Source organism: Lissotriton helveticus, chromosome 7, assembly GCF_964261635.1.
Source record: "Lissotriton helveticus chromosome 7, aLisHel1.1, whole genome shotgun sequence".
NCBI classification, from domain to species: domain Eukaryota; kingdom Metazoa; phylum Chordata; class Amphibia; order Caudata; family Salamandridae; genus Lissotriton; species Lissotriton helveticus.
This window is the reverse complement of record NC_136068.1, coordinates 412,302,233-412,319,112: the sequence shown is the minus strand read 5'-3', so window position 1 is coordinate 412,319,112 and position 16,880 is coordinate 412,302,233. Positions and strand designations below refer to the sequence as shown.

General features: G+C 42.0%; 1 protein-coding gene across 4 annotated transcripts in view; it reads left to right on the top strand.

Moving 5' to 3' along the window:
• SPNS1 (SPNS lysolipid transporter 1, lysophospholipid) overlaps positions 1-16,293 on the top strand; it is a 176,752-nt gene extending 160,459 nt beyond the window's left edge. For all 4 annotated transcript variants that reach the window (XM_078652289.1, XM_078652290.1, XM_078652292.1 and 1 more), the window contains one exon: positions 13,962-16,293. In XM_078652289.1, coding sequence (XP_078508415.1) covers positions 13,962-14,050 — 89 coding nt within the window. In that variant the 3' untranslated portion in view covers positions 14,051-16,293. The remainder of the gene's footprint in view (positions 1-13,961) is intronic.
• Positions 16,294-16,880: the final 587 nt, after the last annotated feature.

The following is a 16,880-nucleotide window of genomic DNA, read 5'->3' as shown; positions in this document are numbered from 1 at the left end:
TCATATACAACGGACAATAACGTTGTTTGATTACACCAAGGTTCCAGGAGATCCTATGGCCCTAATTCTTTTAGACGCAGAAAAGCATTCAATAGGGTCTCCTGGCCTTTTTATAGGCTGTTTTGAAGTACTATGGGATTGGGGAAGGATTCTTAAGAGCTATCCAAAGTATGTATAAAGATCCAATTGTGAAAATTGCTCTGATGAGGGCACAGTCTGGGGAGATCAATATAATGCGAGGAACGAAACAAGGATGTCCGTGCTCCCCCTTGTTATTTGCCATTTATATTGATCCTCTAATCAGGAAGATTCAGGAGAATCAAACAATTCAACCTATTTGTGCCAGAGGGGAGACGTTAAAATGTTGGGATATGCAGATGACTTAGCGATTACAACAGCTGCTCCCCGTTCGGCATTAGAAGAAATAACTATTTTAACATCGCAATTCGGCAAGATATCTGGCTATCATTTGAATGGTAGTAAAACACAAATTGTAGCTAATGATAAGGTAGTATGTATCAAATGCCAGATACTTAGGTATAGAAATAAGCTCCAAACCCGAAGATATCGTTGATATTAACTTCAAACCGTTACTCCGGAAAATTAAATCAGACTCCAGTAGAATGAACAACTTACATCGAACACTAATTGGGAGAAATAACGTTTTAAAAATGATTTTCCTGCCCAACATTCTATACTGTTTTAGAACAATTCCTCTAGACATACATAAAGTTTGGTTTCAGAAGTTAGATCAGCTAGTTTCATGGTTCCCATGGGCTGGGTGGCGCCCAAGAAGGGCTCTTAGATATATGACTTTATCTAGAGACAGGGGAGGCTGGTCAGTCCCTAACTTACTGGGTAACCATGCTGAAACAGATGGGGGAGTTGCTAAAAGGGGGACATTCTGGATGTTCAGAGATGTCAATCTATCATCTAATTTATGGGACAGAAGCTAGAGGACTTCTTATGCACCATCTAGATTCTGCCTTCTTCAAGAGGGTTACATTTAAGGTTTTACTAGGTGCTTACAGGGTCTGGACCTCTGTTAGGAAAACGTTTAGGATTGGGCGGCTACATCTATATTCCCCTTTATTCAATAACACCTTACTTCCGGCAATTTTTCAAGATGCATATTTTAAAAACTGGGCCGAGAACGGTATTCAGTGCTTAGGGGATTTTATACTGAATGCAGAAATGCTTACTTTTGAGGCTATCAAAGAGAGATTTGGGATCGAGAATAAATATTTTTTTAAATATTTACAGATAAGGGATTTTGTTGCCAAAAGACTTATTAGTCGGGACCGATTCCCTCTATTAGATCTAATTAATGGTGGCCAATCCACAACATCCTCTCTATATAAACTTATTAATGAGAAGATGGGCGATGACTTGGCCAAGCACTTTGAGAGATGGCAAAAGAGTTTAGTAGCTGGGCAAGGTGAGTGCAAAGACTCACTTTGGTTTAGCCAAACAACATGTATCTCCGCCAATCTGCAGGTACAATGTTTTAAGACTTGGAGTAACTTATATATTACTCTGGCGCGTATCCACCGATGGGGGGCGGGGGGACTTAGGGGATATGCTGTCCTCGGTGTGGGTTTCTGGCTGCAGATAACACACGTTTCCCACCTGTTCTGGTCTTTCTCAACTGTTGGCTAAAATTGAACAGCGTTTAGAATCCATACTGGGATATGCAGTATCATTGACTCCCCAGGTTATCATGCTAGGGATCTCTAATCAAGAAATGGAGGAAGCAGACCGGAAAATGGTGTACATAGCCATGGCGGTATTTCGACTTTGTTTGGCCACGGTGTGGCTCGATCCAAATCCTCCCTCGATATCAGTTTGGTTTAGCAAATTATTATTTATATACAATTGGGAGATATCTGTGTTTAGAAGAAGCGGGTGCAGGGCATGGGCCAAAGGCGAAAAGATCTGGGATTCTTTAACTAAATGGCTGAATAAGGATTCATTGTTCATATGATTGTAAGTACTCCCAAGTCTGTCATGCTAGTGTCAGTTTTTGTCTAACAAATCTCGTTTTTCTTATGTGGGGATCCACCGTGGGTGTGGGGAGGGGGGGTAAAAATGTAAAATTTGGCCATCAGATATGGATTTCTCTTTTTCTTGTATGTGAATATATGTCACACTGATTTCTTTTTTCTGCATTTGATGTCCAAAGAAAAAATAAATAAATAAAATAAATAAAAGATTTAGGGTTTTGTGTCAGGACAATGGTCATGATCCCTATTACTGGTCGGAAAATGTAATTCAGCCGTATTTACTTTACCTAGCAAAATATAACTTACAGTTTTCATTGATAAAGGTTCAATTATCTGCTCTCATGACATACGGAAAATCTTCACAACAGACATCTTTCTTTAAGATCCCAGTACTGAAAGACTGCCTCAAAAGACTCGAAGGTGTTGCCTCCAATAAAAAGACCTTCACCTCCATGGGAGCTCAACCTGGTACTATTGAAACTGATTGGCCCATCGTTTGAATAGATACATAAACCTTTGCAGCATCTGTCATGGTAAACTGCTTTTTAGGTCTCGCCTGAGCAAGCGCATGCGTTGCTCTGGTGAGACTTTTAGTAAGGGCTTTAGAAAATGCTACCACTGTGGCCTAGAGCGTGCGGTTACGCGCACCGGCGCGTGCTTCCGTCATGGCTCATTAAGTGCATCGCTCGCGGGCACCCTTCCAGCCCGCGATTGCGATCAATTTCACGGCCGCGTCACGCGCGCGCGTGCACACAACTCCCGGGCTGTGTCTTCCATGCCATCACTTGTTTCAATGGCTTTTTGCCACCTTTTGACAGACCGTTTTTACTTTCTATTACTTTTAAGGTTCTACTGCCCAATACATACATTTATAAAATAAAAATATTGAAGTTTAATAGCCAATTAAATGGAGGTGTAGGAGGCAATAGACTTAAGTCAATGTGTTTCTTGGTAATGTAGTCCGACACTTCTAACTAACACAAGACATGCTATCCGTTTGGTGCTGGTGCTGCGGAGTCATGTTAGCTTGGGTCTCCCGGCTCCTCGCCAGGCTTTGTAGTCACTCGCGCACGTCCTCTACGTGCTCGTCTCCCCCACAGGGGTCATGTTCCTGAGTTCTCTTTACGCTCGTGCCTTCCACAGTCTGGGAGAGGAGTGAAAACTGGCCCACCCAGTGTACAATTGATAGCGCGTGTGCTGAACTCCACCGAACTCTAGCCGGTAGATGCCGCCATGTTATGTAACTAGTAGACTCCGCCCTCCTTCCCACACTGAGATGTTGTTGATGCTGAATAATGTACGTTGCAAGCAGTGAATCTTGTGTTTTTGGTCCTTTGCCCTCTACACAGTCTTAAAGTATCGGATGAAATGTCCCAGAATTCAAAGCCAGGTCTGGCTGACACATGACACGGGACCCCTTGCAAGGCCTGAATGCCCTCATGCATACTGCTTCCTGCTTTGCGGCCTCACTGCCCTCGCGCCTACACTCCCCTAACGCCTTTACTGCCCTAACACTGTGTAACGCCTTCACATTGCTCCTGGACCTTCGCACTACTCTGCATGAGCTGCATTTCGCTCCTCCCCTTCCTTTTCAGGTTGACAACTGAAACCTGGGTCCTTGACATAGAAACCTCTAGTAGGTGGAACATAGCAGTGCAATAGGACATTCATGCAAAGGGTCGTGTTATGGTAGGGCAAAATTACTTTTCACCCAGGAAGCCAACAGTCCTTGCACCGTGCCGGGTAAAATATCTAAAGCTACATGCTACATCAGTAGACCATATCTCCAACATTTCTGACGCTACAGTTCCCAGATAGCTTTCATCCCTATTCTTATTCCCCTCCCCAAGATCATTTCAGATGTATGTACCTACAGCAGTGGTTGACTTGTAGCCTTCCCCTTGACTGGCAGGGAGGGATTACTTTTTCTTTTTTTAATATGCTTTCCGCTTTCTGTGAAGGTGCTTTGCTTTTCTCACTCTCCTACTTGCGTTTTCTTTATATTTTGTATATTATCTTAAAAAAAAAAATATCAAGGGACCAGCAGCTGCACACTGCTATGGGTCTGTTTGTTTTTGATCCTGTGCTCTCCCAGCCCCACTTTTAAATTTTTAAGATTTGCTTCTTTTAAAACGAGCATTAGCATAGCCAATAGGTCTCGCCTTTGGGACCTTATAAGTGTTTAGCCATGCAACAGTTGATTTTGTTGCACCAAGGATATTGTGCTGCATAACTAAATACTTATAAAGTCCCAAAAGCGAGACCTATTGGCTATGCCAACGCTTGTTTTAATAGCTGTCATGTCAACGTGAAGAGTTAATGAATTGCAAAGTCTTTCAGCAATGGAGCCTTTTACTGTTTTTCATTTAAATAGGGAAGTCTAAATGACTGGCCCATCCTTCTGACCCAAGGTGATGTCTGATTTTCATATACATCACTCTAGTACACTTCCTATGTTCTCTCCTAACACATATACTTCAGCTGCAAGCTCTCTTCATTCTCCAGATATAGAAAGGGTTCTCAGTTTTTATTTAAATCAAGCAGGGGCAGCTCCTCCGTTAGGGTGGATGAGCATCACCCCACTTAAATTCCCCCCCAAAGCCCCCGAGAAGAAAAATAAAATGGTAATTTTTCATCCTCCGTCTCGTGCCGAGCATCAGGTTACAGGCAGAGTCTCTGCTGAGTTGACAGCAGTAGGGAGGAGGGTAGTCAAGCTATGCACTTTTCAAAGTGCGCATATTCCTTTTGCCGGCATCTTGCGACGGCCAGCCAGCCTTTCGCAATTTTATACCTCTAACTGAGCGGTCTTAAAACAGCTGGGTTAGAGTAAGGGCAGATTTCCAGGGTGCTGTGGACCACCGAGTGAGGCCGCTCCCACCAATCCTGGTGCTGCTCTAACAGCACGAGAGCAGCGCCAGGATAGGGTAAGAGAGTTCCAGCATCCAGTTCCTGAGGGCATTGGAGAAAGACGAGCTTCGGAGATGAGGATATTGTAAGGTAAGTCTTTTTAATTTGATTTTTGTGAGTGTGTGTCCCTCCCCATTTCCCAGTAAATGCGAGCCACCACTGTAAAATGAATGATATTAGAAAGACACATCAGTAATTTGTTAACTATTGACATCTTAGACCAAGACTAGCTGCTTCTATCATTTGCTAGTTGCATAGTGAAATTTATTTATTTGTGCTGTGAACTTTCCAGCAATTCTTTTCAAGTTGGCCCAAGGCTCATTCAACAAGAGGTAAAACTGCAACAACAACCTGGCTTAGACATGTCCCAGTTTATGAACTCTGCAAAGCAGCTACTTGAAAAGCAGTGTATACCTTTACAACTGCCTCAATACAGATACTCGAGCAGGACTAGAGTTCGTCAAAAAAAACTTAAGAGACCTTTATAAGTAAACAAAGCACTTCTGCTGCACGTTTCTAAGCTACTGTTCAACAATTTACTATTGTTTACAACTTATAGCTCCAAGGCTTCTCTTTAGCCCTCTGCTATTTAGCATTTATGACTATCAAGGGGTAGTTCGAAATATGGTCCTACTCCCATTTGAATGCTTGTTTATCTGCATTTATGGAGTTTTTGCCCATTCTTATGATGGTGTATGGAATTTGCAGACATCATGGGGGGGTGCCGATGCCCCTCCTACCGTATTGTCCTGATCTTGAAGTGTCTTAGATACCAGTTACTGAGCACCCTAGAAGATAATGAGGAGTGACTTAGCTGTGGCAGATATTATGTTTTGGGCTCTGGGAATCATTGTAGAGTGGATGCCACTATGGGCCAGGTGAAAGACGTGTCCCCTAAACCTACTGTACTTATCCCTGGGATGGTAACAGTCCGTAGGCCGGTTGTTCTCCAGGCCGATCAGGCTAGTCGTAATAGTCAATCTAGTTCTAGTAGCACATAGACATACACCTGTGCTCCAAATACGGATCCTACAAGTCAGTACCCTGAGGCAACTTTCAAATTGGTAGCATAGAATGTGAATACGTTAATGAATCGGAAATTACGTTTAGACTAACACTATATCTGGATTTTATGTTATGTGTATGCAAGAAACCTGGTTTTACAAGCCCAGTATATGTAGAAGGGTTTTCTTTACACATTCTAGAAGCTATAGCGTTTCAAGCCAGGCGGGAAAAAGGGGGGCTTCAGATTCTCATCTGTAACAATATTCCTGTGAATGTTAAGAGATTTCATCAGTGGGTCTACATTCTCAATTATTGTGGTTAAATAAAAAGGGAGGGAGAGATCTGGTGATTGTGAATTTTTATAACCATGTTTTTGATACCACGCGCAGTAGTGTGGCTCTGGTACTTGACCATGGCCTTGAAGTCTATTTAGGTTCTATTCACACAAATCTTGTAGTACTATGGGCTGGTGGTTTTAAAATTCAGGCTTGTTCACTATCTGCTACACAGGCATGAGCCACAATTATCAGGATGGGGTGGGAAATGACCCCTTTTGCCATAATGAATATGATGAAGCATTGAATTCCATTATTTCAAAACATGAACTACTGCTACTGAGGTGTGGGTGTGAAAGAAATAGGGAGTTAGCTCCATCATTTACCGGGAGAAACTTGTCTACAATTATCAATCATGTATTGGTATCTGTTTCAGCTAATGCTATGTGTGGCATTCCCAGTATTGTACCCTCGGTTTTAGGTGGCCATAATCTAATTACAGTAAATAGTATTAACCCAACTAGGGCCAACGGTGTAAGAATCAAGTGGTCGGGTATTGATCATAATAGGATGCTATGGAAAATAGTTGTGACTAATTTTAAGGAAAAAAAATATTATTGCCTTCAGTAAGTTGTCGTATCAAATACATTGGTCGAAAATTCCACATTATTAGTTCTATAAAATCATTTTTTGACTCATTGCCCAACCACACCAAGGAATAAGAGAAGGGGATAATGTGATAGTACCTGTACTAAAGCTTTCCAGTAATTTAATTATGCTCTTTGTAGTTCCCCTACGGGATACGTTGGCTATTAGGTCCCTGCTCAATCAATATAAACAAGCTTTGACTACTAGGAAAAAATCACTCCAGGTTGAAGCACGGGATAACTTGCCCATTGCCGCTGAAAACAAGAATAGCAAACTGTTTTGGGGTCCAGTGAATGAACCCTTTAAAAAAAAAAATGAAGATATTCCTAAGTTGTGCTTTTTTGTTCCCTGTGACAAATGGGTGACTCACTTCTATGACATTTTTGACAAAATGGCAGAGATGTCATAGGAGGAGACCGGAGGTCGCTGTGTGGGGCGGGCCCCTTCCTCTGGATATTACTGGATATTTGGCTATACCGGCCAGTGCTGGGGGCTGGGCTCCGGGACCAGATGGGTGGCAGTAGATTTTTTTTAAATCTGCTTCTGAACTGTGGGGGCCTATCCTAACTAGGGTGTTCAACACAGCTGCTATAGATACGATCCCATCCTCTTGGGGGAAATCCATCATTGTATCCATATATAAAAAGAGGGTTTAAAGCAGATCCAAAAAACTATTGCCCTATCTCTCTCTTCTGTGAAAGTAATGCGTAGAGTACTGCTAACAATATTGGAGGATTGGGCAGAAGAGCAATCAATTCTATCCCCAGTACAGTTTGCGTTTAGGAAACAGTTGGGAACCATCGAACAATGTGTCAACTTGGAATTATTAATCTGGAAATACACTAGAGCCAAGGCCAGCGCTCTTTATTTATGCTTTGCCGATTTAAGTAGCTCCTTTGATTTGGTTGACCATAATTTACTTTGGTCAACTTTGACTTCCCTAGGTGCACCCAGGTCAATCATTGGGTTTCTTTCCCGCCTCTATGAGAATTTAACTAGCCACGTTCTATTTAATCTCCAGGGGGAATGCTCGACCAAATTTAAAGTGGAACGAGGAATTCGACAAGGGTGTGTGGTAGCCCCACTATTATTTTCTCTTTTTATTAACACCTTCAGCGCGGCGCGAATTTTCGCGCTGTGCTGAAGGTTCTAAAAAAACGGGCGGGGCCGTGATGGAACGGTTCCGTCATAAGCACAGCCCAACCGGCGCTCATGACGGACCCGTTCAGTCACAAGCATCGAAGGGGTTAATGGGGTAGATAACCACCTGCATTCCATGCAGGTCGACAATCCGAGGGTGGACGGTCGTCCGATACCAGTGTTGTTATACGCTTACGATGCTGTACAATTAGCAAGAACACCGTTGAGCCTCCAGATATTGATAAGTGCCTTTGGAGACTTTTTGACCTCCAAGAAAATGGTCATTAATAAATCCAAAACGTTTACCATGGTTTGCGGGCCTTTCACTTCAATTCAATATTTTCCATACCATTTCTTCATTTATCTTTTATTTCAAAACATGTTTCCCCGCCTGATGCACACGCGCTGAATAAGTCTCGTCCTAGAACAGTTCGGGTGAGGCACTGGATTTTCCCATCTTTACTCATCATTTTTCAAACCAATTTTTTACTGATGCTTTATTATGTCGCCGCTTTTATATTAGTTTTTAATTCTTTAAACCGTCATGCTTGATCATTGTATTTCATACACGCATTGAGTTCAACATTTGTATTTGAATGTTACACTCTTAGCATGTTTCAAGATGGTACCCAAACCTGTGTGCTTGCACTTCTTATCAATCTAGTCCTTCTTCACTACTCATCCTATTTTACTAACTTCCTGCCCCCCACACGGGTGCCTTTTTGCCGTCATCCGACACGAATCACCGCAATTACGTCCACGTAAGTTGAATGGTTTGCATGCCGCGACTTCTTATTAGCATTTAATGTTCCTTTGAATCTCTATTCACTCACCATTAGGTTTTTTCACTCACGCCAGATACCGTTGCACACTTAGTGAATGATCCGTTGACCTTGGGCACTGCGCCTTCACCGACGCACCCGCTTTTCACCACGCTGGCCAATACTATATACATACCAGCTAATCTGCTCACGTTCTTCAATAATCTGCTCCTCCCTAATGTACTCACTTGTTTTGGTTTGCACAGCATTTTAGTAGCATGAATGTACCCTGATTAATTGATTGTCATATGCAGTACCGTATTTTTGTTCACTTAGTTAACAACGCACACAGCATTGTGTTTTACGTGTTGAGCTTCATGCACACATAGTGATTCATACCTCATCATTCACCCGGGTGGAGGTAAAGGCATGTGAATCTCCCTTGTTTGGTTTTCTCAAGATATCATTGCTCACTTCATTACAGATATCTTCCCCTGACGAAGGGCTAATATTACCTAAAATGCATCGGGAGAAACGATTGAAATTTGTCACAGTTTCATGTAAGCTCATATCATCAGGTTTCGATATGAAAAATCGAATAATAAAATCTTCACAAGTTCATGAGTATTCAACTTTACATTTTTTGTCTAAATTGTAACAGACCTTATATACCCTGCCAACGCGGGTTTCTAGCAGTGCTCAGGGGGACGTCTCCTAATCAGGAGATGCTACCTTTTCACAATTTCGTTCTACTTGTTGACCAGAGTGTGACACCTCTGAGGCACGCAACAAACCAACAACTCGTTCACTCAGTACTTCGTGTTCTACCACCCATTTCTGCACAGAATTTTAGATCACATAAAGCAGTTATGAAATTTCTGGTGACATGAAGTGAACCTTCTGGGTGTTATAATGTTGCCCTATTCATTTTTAAAGCCATTAATCAGAAAAAGTATTAAGTAATAGAGTAGCAAATTAATTATATTACTATGTTTCATGTACTGTACCAAAAGGTTTTTTAATCGTATTTTATATGTTATTTTATATGTGCTTTTATAGCTGTTTCTGATAGCCGAATAAAGTTTTACGAAACGACTATCAAAAAAGATTCTACGATTCAGAAGGAAAGGTTAAATACTTGTGACCCTAGTTATGCATCGTAGGATTCTTCATTGAGTTCATAAACCGTCCACCTTCCTCCATACCTGTTCTTAAGCATATTGAGTTGAGGAGTGCTTTTCTACATGCATCTTATTTCTAAAAAAAGAACTAACTGGTATGTAAGTGCCAGTGCAGTGCATTGTGGGTAGGTGTGCCTGCCAGGCTCTATTTTAATCATTCTCAAACTCAGCCTACGAGTCTACATTTTTATCTCCATGTTTGCAATACTGAAAGTAGTTTGTCATGACAGATGATGTGACTTCAAAAAATGAATCATCCCATTACAGCATTTCCAAACTTTAAGAAAGAAAATGGCTTGTCTGACAGACTTAATGACATTCTACAATGTTGAACCCATTAAGAATACTATGTTGAAAGGTGGTTCGTTGTCTAGCACCGACAGCGGGGGATTATTCAGTATTTATGTCTTCAATGAAGAATCCTGGATGCTGAAATAGGACCACAGGCATGTCCACTTTCCTTAATGAATTAAGAATCAGGTTTTAGTTTTCAAGAAAAAAATAAAAAAGCAACTAGTCTTTAGAAGTGTGATGGCCCTTAATGTCCTAAGACATATGGGGCCAGATGTACAACCATTCACTATTGCGAGTCGCAAATTGCGTCTCGCAATTTGCGACTTGCAAAAGTACATGTACAACAGTGTCTGAGACACTGTTTGCGATTCCAAATGGAATTGCAAATTGCATGCCTCATTAACATTCATGAGGCAAGCACAATTTGCAACCCCATGGAGAATGGCTAGCACTCCCAGGGATAGTGGCCTGCTGGGGTCAGCAGACCACCATGTCTGTCACTGCTTTTTAAATAAAGCAGTTTTTTTTGTCGTCCTGACTGCCCTAATAAAAGTGCATTATACTCAATAGCACTTGTACTACAGAGGACGAGAAATCAGCCAAACGCTAAATACGACCAAAAGTCTTATAATAGAAGATTTTGGGAGTGAGCTGGCATAAAACAGGGACATTTAGAAGTAAAGAATGGGGCACAAGTGATGCGGTACATAAAAGATTGAAATGAATACGGGTGAATACAGCAAGCCTGTACATGAATGCCACCTCTGGTGAGATGCGGATAGATTTTTGGAGTTTGACAACAGATGAGCACAGCATTCTAATTTCTTTGTAGCCCCGAAATAAGAGATCCAAACATCACAAGGTATATACAATTGTCCCATCCATAAACAACGGTTTGCTTTTTATTCGACTTAATCTGACTTGCAGTGTCCTTCTGTTGGGTACCCTTGCTTCTGTTTCGAGATATTTAAGTGTCCATTACTAATTGATTTCTGCAAGCTTCCCGTGATGCAGGTTTCTGTAGAAGATTTGAAGTGCAAGATCCCCCTGCCAATTTATACTTGTAGCTACATTTTGGGCGTTCAGCACTTGGATCTTCATGTGCAAAATGTACTCTGAAAATATTTCTTTTGAAAGGCAATTTTTGATAATTGCAGGCACTTCAGGAAGTAATTAGAACAATGCATGCTTTTTCAGCTAATACGCTGTGTACGTCTTTAATGGATATGTTTGTTTGTTGCACCAAGTCTGGGTTTTTTGTTTTTTTTAATCCAAACTGAACTTTATTTTTTCCTGTTTACGTCACTTTTTCAGTTCTCATGTATCAGCTGTCTTCTATGGTTCAATAATATGTGTATACTTTGTGCGCTAACTTAACACTCTGTTACTTATCTAGCGGCAACTAGACCTGCTGCAAGTGTAGGTGAATGTAATGTCATCTGCAAGCTCATTCAAAAGGGATAAGGTTACTTCAGGCTGTAGCACCCTATGTATTCCAGTGGTGATCAGTTGTGCTGGAATAACACAGTCCATACATACGTTCTGACAACTTTACTGTCAAGTTTCTGATGCTCATGTTGCCTTGCAGATAGACTGCTCATCCATGAAATTTTTTTTGTCGCAAGACAACTTCGTAAAAGTCTTTTCTTCTGCTTTATGAATCTTTCAAATTTGAATGCAACTTTTAGCAGAAAGCTGCCATCTGCTCCTAGCAGCAGAGGCTGGGGTCGCAATACAAAGGCTGCAGGCTGTTGAAGCTTCCCCTTCAAGAACTGGGCCCATCCTGGGGGAGGAGGTGTGACACCTCTCCCCAGGATGTGCATTGTTTCTGGTCCCAGAGAGCATAGCCTTTCCACCCAGGGGTCCAGAAACATGTCTGTTTGTGGCAGACAGCCTAAAGCCCGTCAGTGCCCACATCCCGGTTGGTAGGTTTTCATGGGCACCTCTGAGGTACCCTCAGTACATGTTACAATAAAGCCAACACTGGCATCAGTGTGGGTTTATTGTGAGGAGTAGTTTGGTACCAAACACTCCAGTGTTCAGTGATGCCATCATGGTGCTGTGGAACTAGAGTCGTCAAGTTTCTAGCCTATATACTCCCTATGGCTTCACTGGCACTTGCAATGTTGAGGAATAGACCCCAATATTGTAGGGGCATATCGTCTCATGTAGATATGCCCTCACCTGGGATATACTGCACCCTGGCTTAGGGCTGGTAAGGCCCGCTAAAGGGGTAACTTACCTATTTCCTAGGCAGTGGTAGCTGGTATTGCAAACAAATAGTGTGCCATGTTGACTTTGTCATTGTTTCTGCACCAGGCTCTGCATGCTGCAGTGGCAGACTGCATGGCCTAGGTGAGGGGTCCCAGGGGACCCTCTTCAGTACCAAACCCTTGGTACCCAGGTACCCTTTACAAGGGCCAATTGTGGAATAGTTTTGAAGGAAGAAGCACTGACACAGGGGACCTGATTGGCAGGGGCTCTGTGCATTACAATTGAAGCCACATCAATGCCCAAGCCAAAAGGGGGCTAGCTATGTCAAAAGAGGCACTTTCTCACAAACCGGTCTTCCTTAAAAGCAAAAGTAGGCGTGGTTAAAAATGCTCAGCCTTCTCCAAACAAGAACACCTCTACAGTATCAGGGTTAAGTGCAAGTGCAACAATTAGAGTGCAAAGGGCACTATAGACGTTAAAGTGCAAAAGCTCATTGCGAAGTCCAGGACGGCTATAAGATGTTTTTTTATTTTTTTATATCATGTGTCAAAAGCAATTGGTGTCTTATGGTGATTATCCCTATCCAACTCCCCCACAGAGTAGTCCCCTGTGCTAGGTGAATTTGGGCTAAAGTGATCCATTGGCATTACAGAATCTATGATCTCAATGATGCTACACGTCACTCAACAGTGCAAGCTGGATTCTTAAACTTGTTCCCGTCTCCACTGCTTCCACTGGAACCTTAGCTACAGCCCTTTTCTTCAACCTCTGGAGAAATGTCACCGTTGTGCAGTTCAGCGCAGTATCCGTCGGTTTGAAACAGGCCATCACTGCATCTCTGCATGACCTTATTCCTTGATCTTTCCATTTCCTGTGCAAAAGCACATATAACGGAACTGCACAAGCAAAGTACATGGAGAATGTGCTCCGCCCCTTGTTTACGTAGCTGACAGATCTCCTGTCCTTCCCTTCCATGGAGGGTGACCTCAGTTGCTTCCTTCACATGATATACATTGCAACTCCATCTTTTTAGTTTCACTGTTAGAATGTAATCTGTCCCCCCGTACTATTGTTGGTATCCTGGTACCATCACAAAGAATGAAGTTCAGTCAATAAACAAATGAAAACACAGAACAAGTTGAATTTTTTTTTTTTTTTTTTTACAACGAACGCCGTTGTGGCTCTTGATCTTGGGAAAGATTTTCAGTGATCTGATCCACCACAAATAATTTAATTGTTGCTTTTGACCACAGGGAACCATGACTGATGGCTTCGGTGGTTGTTGGTGGGAGGTAAATGCATAATATTGACAGGGAGGAAAAATTCCAAGTTCGTGATCACAGGGGAACCATGTAGCAATGCTGCATACCCATCTGGGGATTACATTCAACAGTACCCTTCACCTTTATTACCCTGCTACATGATTGTGGGTGCTCTCCACCTGGTGCAACACAGAGAATATGGGGTTGCTTCTTGGAGAAATGATATAGACCATGACTAATTCTCCTTTCTTGCCCTTCCCTTCTGTTCCAGGTCTGATACAGGAGGAGGAGGAAGAACGCATTGTTGTCCCGCGCAGAGGCAGGTCTACCAAGGTGCCAGTGTCCAGCGTGCTGATCTGAGGGCTTCCAACAAGATCCAACACAATGTTGTTTCTGTTTCTGGGCAGGGAGGCAAGGTAGAGTGGGAATGTGAACTTCACCAATACCCACATGTATCAGATTGAGGTTCCTCCAAAAATGACATCCACTCTCCCTACCCGGCTTCAAGGACATTGAACTGAAAACTGGATTTGAGTTTTGCACTTTATGGATTACAAAATAATAATTTAAAAACAATGTGTCCAAAGTGCTTAAAGAAGGTGAAAGAACATGGACTGTCCACATTGGCTCTGACAGCTGCACGCACCACATGTGTGTCTGAAGCAGCTGTATGTTGTGGTAGTGTGTTTATATTGAGTGTAGACGAGGATGAGTGTGCCATGTCTGTTTTGATGTGTGCGTATGTGTATATATGTGTACAGAGTGTGTATGTGCATATAGGGAATTATTGTTTGTTTAATTGGCTGATTGGATAGTTTGTTAAAATGATGCTGCACATAGTGTTTCAAAACGTCCAATGAGCTCAACGGAGTTACAAGAATTATTTACTAGCAATCAAAAAAAGATCTGTGCACACAAGAGGCTGGTTGACAAACAGGAAACAGTGAGTGCATTCACCTAATGGAGGTTGAGTGATGTATTGCTCAGATCTGTAGCCCCATTCTAACAGAAAGACATGTGGACAGTTGTTATTGTCATTTGACAACCACAAATGAGAGAGCAGGAAAGCCACTGCAGTGCCTGCAGACAAATGTTTACGCATTCCTGAACTGAAGACCAAGGAGCAGACTAGTAGTACTATTTTGCTACTATGCAGTCTACTTACAGATGTTTGCGTAGATTCTGAATAGCCGAGCCTTCAGTATGCAATACAAGAGGGTGCAGAGTAAAAGTCCCACATCAGTGCATGAAATGTGAGATAATCAAATTATTGTACATTCCTGACATTAGTGGCACTAGCATACAATGTTCTTGAGGGATTACTACCAACAAGCAGCTTGTGACAACAAAGTGCAAGTAAATGCAGAAAGCTCTAAATCGGAGGTTATTTTTGTGCACTCATGTTATTGCCTTATACAGATATTACTTGTGTGTTTAACAAAGCGTTCTTAAGTGAGTGTTCAGTTGTTAACATAGTATGGGGAGAAAACGTGAGTTTGAAATGGCTTTAGCCTGATGTGACATTCCTGCTGGCCCTTCATAGGCTCTGTTCAGTTGGAAAAACGTCTGTATGTTGTCTGTAGTGAGAATGACCTACACCAAGTCTTGTAAGCCCATCGTCAGTGATAGATCCTAGTCATCTGATTACATATCCTCTTTGGAGCCCAAATATCTAGAGGCTTCTAGATGACCCTATGATCACCGTGTCCCGTCACACTGAAAATCTTAGGACATGTCCACTAATAGCACAGTAATCTGTAAGGTGAGCATTATCTCAGACGGAGATTCGATTCCCTTAACTCCCTGATTCAACAGCTCAGAAATTGCGCTAAAATGTGGGATGCTACAATTGAAATTGCCTTTTTATAATTGAGGTGCCAAAGAAACCTCTAGATTAGTGCATGACATTTCAAAGGCAAAGGGATGTTACGTTTCAGAGAAGCCACTTTCATCAAGGTGGTGATCTTTTGATATTAATCAACAACTCGCAAGTTCTTGAGTGTACTTTGATTCGTGGATAGGGCTGATTTGCTTTTTGACATGTTCTGCTAAGACTTGAGAGATTACTAAAATTCTTGATGTATAAACTCATTTGTTCACATCACCAAGAACCTGCTGTGTGGAGGGAAGAAGTAAGAGTGTGTGTGTGTGTGTGTGTGTGTGTGTGTGTGTGTGTCTTTGCTTGCCACTGTGACTGAATGTGGTATGATGAAGGTGCTCTTGACATTTATAAATGCATTATTTTGGAAAGGGAAAGCTGCTGTATTCCTGCCTGTCAGTAGGTTACTAGTTGTCCTGTATGGCCGGCATGGCCAGGCTGCCTACTAAGGTTCAAGCACAGTCAGTCCTGTCAATAGTCCCTTCTTTCTATCATTAGTTCCCTATATTCTCAAAACTGCTACTTATTTTCCCCTTCTGCTTCCTGTGCATTCTTCTTTGGATTTGTTTTGATCAGTCCTTCTCTAAATGACCTGTAAATAACTTGCCTTCTGTACAGCTCAATTTTCTGTCTTGCACCCAGGATATACCTTCCTGGGTTGTTTTAGGCTTTGGTATGTTTGGCAAATGTGTTTTTAAAGTAATAAAATTATTGATAATTGTTATATTTCATAGAGTTTTAAAAGGTCCGATTGTCTTGCTTAAATACAGGCGATGGTATGGGGTATAGGTTTTACTCTTATTGTGCTTTGCCTCTGCTCCATCTTGGATTTACAGTCTTACATTGTTGGAAATCTTTGAGTAGGATGCTTTAGAATTGCCTCAAGTCAGATTATTTTTACTTCGACACAACCTACTGGGAGATTGAGAGGGGAAATTGGTCCCGTATGTCAGTGATACTCCATTTGGCCTTTCAACAAGCAACATTTTGTGGAACTTGTATATATGTTGTTTGTAGCATGTGTGGCTCACAAGCCCTGCATACACCTGCCACGCAATGTTTGGCCCAAACATTTGCAACTTGTTTTTCCTCAAAGAAGTTCGAGTCACAAGACCTATTGCGATTCAATCCTTGGTCCAAAATGCACCAGCACACTCGCTTCACCATAGATTTTCTTCGTCCTGCGAACTCAGACATTCGGTAATGCTGTTCAGATGCTGTTCAGGAATCAACGTGTTAACACACTGGTTCTTCCTTCTCTGTTCTAGCTGTTCATTCTTTGCATCCCGTGATGAAAACAACAGTAAGATG